The sequence below is a fragment of the Octopus bimaculoides genome, chromosome 12 (genome assembly GCF_046866305.1).
Source record: "Octopus bimaculoides isolate indiv1 chromosome 12, ASM4686630v1, whole genome shotgun sequence".
Taxonomy (NCBI): domain Eukaryota; kingdom Metazoa; phylum Mollusca; class Cephalopoda; order Octopoda; family Octopodidae; genus Octopus; species Octopus bimaculoides.
In genome coordinates this window covers 23308267-23315921 of record NC_142939.1, presented here as the reverse complement: position 1 = coordinate 23315921, position 7655 = coordinate 23308267, and the positions used below count along the sequence as shown (strand labels likewise).

The window sequence follows — 7655 nt, the reverse complement described above, 5'->3', positions numbered from 1 at the left end:
TTACTTCAATTGCGTTTTTCTTAAACCAGGCAACGCTGAACGCCACTGGATCGGAATAGAAGTAATGGAAATGTAATTCTAAATTAATGTCACCTACTTATCTCTTCACCCTCCTTTTCCCTATACTTGATAACCTCGTCGGGTCTCCGCAAGTGTTAAGGCCTTTTTCACAGCCGAATTTAAAAGGCAATATTTACTTGATTATTTGACGCGCAGAGACTGCTACCCACGTCTCTTAAAAGGACATCCTCCAATGAAACACTAGAAAGGGAGGATGGATAATGTAACCTATATGAGCCAGTTATGAAAATGATAGGATATTCAAGGTACGAAACTTAATAATATAGAACGAAGTCTGTCTAGGTTTGAACAGCACTCCCTTTACAATGCAAATCTTTTACCTAGTTGCCGAAGCAAAGCTATCTAATGTAGCAGCCATATTCCCCAAAAATACATCATACTGGTGCAATATGAGACATATGATATACAGTGAATAAAATACAAGTCAGCGTGGTTGAAGTCGAAGTGTTTATGATAAGTCATCTGTCTGATCAAAAGAAATATGGGCCATTATGTAGCACGTTCAGATATCAGAGGCTTCATTTTTAATAAATTTCTTTAAAACAACACCCATCACACAACTTGGACCTTCTTAGCGAAATTCATAACAGACCTTTTATTGTTCTCCTGCCAAACTCTGTCGTAAGATTCCCAATAATGTTAACTGCAACAGGACATTTAAAAAAATGTAATTCACAAATTTTCATAAGAGTTTTAAACCGAGCTCTTCCTAACTTAACTATAGTCTGTGTGAAGCTGATGTACTTACTTGGCAAGCGTTTGGAGATGCAGAATATTCTTTTGGCACTGATTTGGCCGAGGTTTGAGCTACAGAAATTTAAAGACCATATTACAAACAAATGTTTAAGGTAAGTAAACAGTCTTCGTGTTTATGTGAATTGCTAACTTTTGCTTTCTACCTTTCAGTCCCGAACCGGTGTGTGTGTTAAATTAATAAGGCACTAAAAGAGAATGACTTGCCCCAGATACAATAAAATATATTTAGACACACGAATTCACATGAAGACTCTTGCAAACCAAATACAAAACTGAATTAAATATGTATATATAAATATATATAAGTGTATGTGTGTGAACATGTATGTAAATATATATATATATATATATATATATATATATATATATATATATATATATATATATATATATATATATATATATATATATATATATATATATATATAATTGTATTTTCATGTGAATGTGAGATCAAATATATGACATATATTACAGCTAGAGGGAGCAGCTATCGGTAGTCAATAATATTAAAACAAATATCTATTACAGCTATGTTGATTCAGTGGGCTGTATCCATGCACTACATCATTTAGCTATTTCTATTCAAACTAATTAATTAATATTCTAACATCAACGTCATCAGCATCTCATCATCAATATCATCATTATCCTGGTCGATAGTATCAGCATCACCATCACCAATATCTTCGCCATACTTAATATCGTTTGTGTCACTGGCCTTTTCATTATCACCACTTCTATCATTGTCAAAATCATGGACATCAGCAATATCAGTAGTAGTAGCTGTTGTAGGTGTAACGGTAGCATCACCAACAGCGTCAATTTTCTCGATAATAAGCAACGTCATAATGACCATGCTTATACTCTCGATCGTCATAATTATTGTCATCAACGTCATTATTGTCGTTATCGTAAACAATGAGCTGGCCTCGTGTCAAAATTTGAAATCATTATCATAAATCAACATCACCATCATTATCGTCAAAATAACAAGCTGTGTAGCCAAATAACAACAAAGAAAATGATGGACACGGATCAAAACCACCACCACCACCACCACCACCGACAGCAACAACAACAACAACAACACCACCACCCACTACCACCACAACAACAACCGCCCCAACGACTACAACAGCAACAACAACAAACCCTGAATAATAGTAATGTTTGTAATTTCAGCACATCAACTGCATCGTGGATTGTCAAGAGTTAGTCCTTACTACGGTCTATGCTTCTCTACTAGTGTTAGATTTTCCGAACTGTGGAGGGATAAATGATAAATTTGAAGTCGGTGAATTTTGAACTTAGAAATTAAAATGAAAATACCGGAAGTCATTATTCTTAGCAAGCCTAAGAAATCATGCAGCATTGCCTAAAATCCTTAGGATCGATGGGCCACGCTTTCACGGTCCGTATTCATGCTGAAAATAATGATTGAGCGAGCTGTTGCCCTTCAATATTAGTTGTTGGGAAGGCATCGAGCTGGCAGAAACATTAGCACGTCGGGCGAAATGCTTAGTGGTATTTCGTCTCTTTACGTTCTAAGTTCCTATTCCACCGAATTCGACTATCCTTTTCATCCTTTCGAGGTTGATAAAGTAAGTAGGTAATCGACTGGCCACATCCCCAAAATCTCGCACCTTGTACCTTGAGTAGAAAAGAATATTAGTTGTTGGGATATCAAACAATCTTCTTTATTTCTTCATAAAATGTATCTTTTCATTAAAATAAACAGGGAGCGGGCAGAATTGTTAGCACGTCGGGTAAAACACTTAGGGGTATTTCGTCTGCTTGTACGTTCTGAGTTCAATTTCCGCCGAGGTTGACTTCACTTGTCACCCTTTTAGCGTCAACAGAATATCTATCATTTGGGTTCTTGGAACGATGTGATCGATCACCCTCTCCAAAATTTGAAGCCAATATATATATATATATATATATATATATATATATATATATATATATATATATATATATATATACAGAATTAGAAAATGGAGACAACACATATTAACCAACTCATCGATAGGACCACAGCTTACTTTTTAATACAAAGTATGACATAACAAAACAGGTGACGTAACATATACTGCGGCCATTACTGCTCGGATTGCCAAAATGCAGCTTATACATAAATGCGGTAATAAAATTCTTCATCTTCATAGGGCATTCGAATTAAAGCAGCGGATCTTCATCAGAGTGAAAAACAAGAGCATAATCGTTTGCTCTTAACATATTGGGCTTCTAGACTATTTGTGTTAGCCATGTTTCTTTGGTTTCCTTCTTCCTTTTGTTTATCCTGTTGTTATCTGCATTCTATGTGTATGGTGTGCCTGCACACCAATGCCCAGAGATAATACAGGTAACAGATACCGATTGTATATACAGATATTTTATCGCTTAGTCGGTTACTACAACCGCTAACTGTTTACATTACACACACACACACACACACACACACACACACACACACATATATATATATATATATATATATATATATATATATATATATATATATATATATATATATATATATACATATATATGTGTGTGTGTGTGTGTAGAGGCGCAATGGCCCAGTGGTTATGGCACTGCAGTTACGGTCGTAGGATCGCAGATTCGATTCCCAGACCGGGCATTGTGAGTGTTTATTTAGCGAAAAGACCTAAAGCTCACAGAGGCTCTGGCAGGAGGTGGTGGCGAACCCCGCTGTACTCTTTCACCATAACTTTCTGTCACTCTTTCTATCTCTTTCAGTTGTACCTGTATTTCAAAGGGCCAACCTTGTCACACTCTGTGTCACGCTGACTCTCCCCGAGAACTACGTTAAGGGTAAACGTATCTGTGAACTGCTCAGCACTTGCACGTCAATTTCACCAGCAGGCTGTTCCGTTCATTAGGTTAACTGGAACCGTCGTCGTCGTAACCGAGTACCGCAATAATAATAATAATAATAATAATAATAATAATAATAATAATAATAATAATAATAATAATAATAATAATAATAATAACATCATCAAATTTATACAAAACTGTTTGATGGAATATTCTTCTTTCTCTCTTTTTCTTTTCTTTTTCTGTCGTCTTCCTTTTTCTTTCTTTCTTTCTGCTTATTAAAAAACTGACAAAAGCTGATGATGTCATTCTATCAACGTATGGACGCTGATTACTCACGTTCATAGTCTACGTTTGGTTTCTGAAATTTTGAATTTTCAATCACCTTTTGGTTTGAACTTGAGAAAGACAGACGTTCTGTCGAAATATTGTTCAAAAAATAAAACATCTAAAATCGCACTCTTCGTCTTGACTAATAATAATAATATTGATAATAATAATAATAATAATAATAATAATAATAATAATAATAATAATAATAAATGCCCGGATGCAGTACCAGGCAGTGGCTCTCATGGCTTCTGATCTCAACTGATTCGAAGTGTTATCATGTACATTTATTATATGGGTATAAAAAGATGGGCTACAGCAAATATTCTGCTTAATACTACAGATTTGCTTCTCAGTTGTTTGACTTTAACCAGTTGAGCATGTCCCTTGGTGGCTGACCATATGTGCATCACTGATCAAGAGCAGAAGTAGTGAGGGAGCATCATAGCCATGTGTTGAGAGGAATTCTTTGGGGTTTGAATAATTCACCTTTAGAAACATGGGTGTTTTTCTCGACATCCTTAAACAAACCTTATTTAGGGACCTTTTGAGCGGGACAGGCTACTCGACCTACAGAAAATTCTAACTGGGCCACACCTAAGAGGTCATGCGCTGTTTATCATGATATGAGATCACCATGTCGCGTACATATTGTTACGATGCATGTGTCTGGTGTACTCTTATCAGACGAGTAGTCATGCTGGGTATAAAGGGCTTCGTATATTTTACCCCAGTGTCACTATGATGGCATGCACTGCTCTCTCACCCCGTAATAATAATAATAATAATAAGCATATATATATCAGTGAATGTTTTAATAAAATATGGGTTAGCTTACTTTTAGAATTGATTTATAATAAATAAGCTATGTTTTGTTTTGTAAGTCTTAGTGTTATTTTTGTAAACAAAAAGTAAGCAGTTTCATATATAACTTTAAGCCATAAAATATCGCAATAATCTCCTCGTATTCACTGAATTTTGTTGATAATTATGATACTACAAATTATGCGATAATTATTCTTAGGTTGATGCATGCTTAATGAGTTGCATTCTGGATTACATGGATACATTTTATCGTATCATTATCTCGTAACTTAATATAATTATTGCCACTTCTCTTCATTATGTTTCACAGTGAATATCAATTCTATATGCGTAACAACCTTATTATCTTTTTTTTTTCCCATTCATTTATTTGTTTCAGTTATTTGATTGCGGCCATACTAAAGCACCTATCGTAAAGAGACTAATAATGAGAAGTGCGCCTTCTGTGGAATTAAGTACAACATTTGGAATTAAAGCAGAGCAGAGCGAGAGACAAAAGAGAGAGAGAGACAGAGGTGGAGGGCGAGAGAGAGAGAGAGAGAGAGAGAGAGAGAGAGAGATGGATAGTGATAGAGAGAGAGAGAAAGAAAGATAGAGGTCGAGAGTGAGAGAGAGAGAGAGAGAGAGAGAGGGGGGGGGGGCTTAGACCTTCCATATATTTTGGCAAAGGTCTTATTCTCTGTAGTACTTATTCTATCGGTTACTTTGCCGAACTGTTAAGTTCCGGGGACGTAAACACTCTAACATTTCTGGTCAAGCGATGGTGGGGGGAAAACCGCAGACACGCACACACGTGCATATATATATATATATATATATATATATATATGCGTCAGGCTTCGTTTAGTTTTCGTTTACCAAATCCACTCACAAGACTTTGATCAGCCCGAGACTATAGTAGAAAACACTTGCGCAACGTTGCCACACAGTGGGATTGAACCCGCAAATCTGTGGTTGGTAAGGAAGCTACTTAACTGCTCCTGTTATATGTTTCTTTCGTAACTTACTATAATAAAACTTTATTGTTATATCCTACTTTGCCAAAATATTTGCATGGTGTAACACACCCTCTCTCTCTCTCTCTCTCTCTCTCCCTCTCTCACTCTCCACCCATCTCTCTTTCTCTCTCTATCTCGCCCTTTTCTGCTTTCATTCCCTGCGAGCTCTTCTCGGTATTACTGTCGTTACGATAGGTATTTTCCAAAGAGAAATTAAGAATATTGTTAGATAGATTGTTTGAAAAAAAACAACCCTTTCTGTTTACCAGGCATACACTATAAATATAATTTTGACGCATGCGTCGTTTGAGAAATTGAATTTAAATGTTAAATGCATGAACAATTTAAAAGATTTGAACGAACTAAGTTCATTTATTGTTACATAATATATGGACTAAATTACGTATATTTAAGTACGAATCTTTAATTTTACGGAAACTACCAAGTATTAAGCAAGAACGTTAATACATTAGATTTGCTTATAAATCTATTAATGCGTAAATATAAATATATATTTAAAACCAAGACTTAAAAGCTCTGCCAGTTAAAAGAGTCAAACACCAGCTCTTTGTACTGGTATCGATTCCAGAGATTACATTTCTTTTCTAAAAGTTTCTGATGCTGCAGTAATGATATCAAATAAAACATTAATTAATAAACTGTATTTGTTTATATTTATATTTTTTTCTTATTTTAGAATATTTCCACTTCTAATTTCTCTAATATCAAATCTCTAGCTAAACATTGGTCTTTTTAAAATATAACCGACAAACATCTGTAATATATTGATAATATAATTACCTCACATGGCCTTTCGCTGAAATCTATCAACTAAATGTACATAAAACCTAATTCATATTATGTTAATTGCTCCTTGAGTACCTCAGTTTCAGAGCTTGATAGTATTTATATTCAATTATCATAAGTTTTTCTGACTTTGAATAATTCTTACCAAATGTGTAGTTTTGTTAGCAAACAGTACCAGCTGAGTATTGTCTTTCCATCGTCCAAAAATACTCCTACTCGCAAATATTCTGAATTTCCAATTGTTCTGTCGGAAGCGCCTGTTTATTTAATGTCCTCTGTGTTCGTAATACTTGTTCTTTTCTTTTCCACCTTATATTACCTTATATTACGTAAAATACATTATATTGTACGTAATACACAACATTTACCCTCTATTTTATCATAACAAACTTTCATGCTTTGCAACATACGTAACGTTCACGTAGTTATTGTTTTACATATCCATAATCTTTTTCCTTTGTCTGATTTCTGTTTTTGATAATATTGCTTCCTGAGAATCCGTGATATCTCTATGTTTTTACACACGGAATATCATACTGACTCTTTTATTTAAGAATTACCTTAATAAAAATTTCGTTCTGATACTAATTCTTCCAGGTAATTTAATCCAATGCAGTTTGTTGTAAACTTCAAATCTACCCGTACATCATATCTTGATTTTTCCATCTGCAAACAAAATAGTGTTGTCAATTGTTATAATTTCTAATATATTCGTTACAATTGTACATTAAAGAGGGGGCGGTTTAATAAAATGTTTAGTACATGTTTTCTTTTAAATAACACATGGCAGTACTTTTCATGTCAGCATTTCTATCTGTCGTTTCTCTTTTGAGTACGTCCGATTGAAATGCTCCAAGGCAATCACTAATTATCTCCCACGTGACAGGCTAGATGGCATTTGTGGAATACTTTATTTCTGCGTCTGTTAATACTCACCAATATGGACAACATGATGGCAATTCTAATGTGCTTCACTGTTTTAGTTTGACCAATATGTCATTAAGCTTATAC

At 34.7% G+C, this 7655-nt stretch overlaps 1 protein-coding gene across 1 annotated transcript; it reads right to left on the bottom strand.

The window, feature by feature from the left end:
• Positions 1 to 514: 514 nt before the first annotated feature.
• Positions 515 to 1687, bottom strand: LOC106873023 (uncharacterized). Its single transcript, XM_014920227.2, has 3 exons — positions 1449 to 1687; positions 830 to 888; positions 515 to 724 (listed from the first exon to the last, which is right to left on the bottom strand). The coding sequence occupies exons 1-3, from the start codon at positions 1685 to 1687 to the stop codon at positions 663 to 665; spliced, it is 360 nt and encodes a 119-aa protein (XP_014775713.1). The 3' UTR covers positions 515 to 662.
• Positions 1688 to 7655: the final 5968 nt, after the last annotated feature.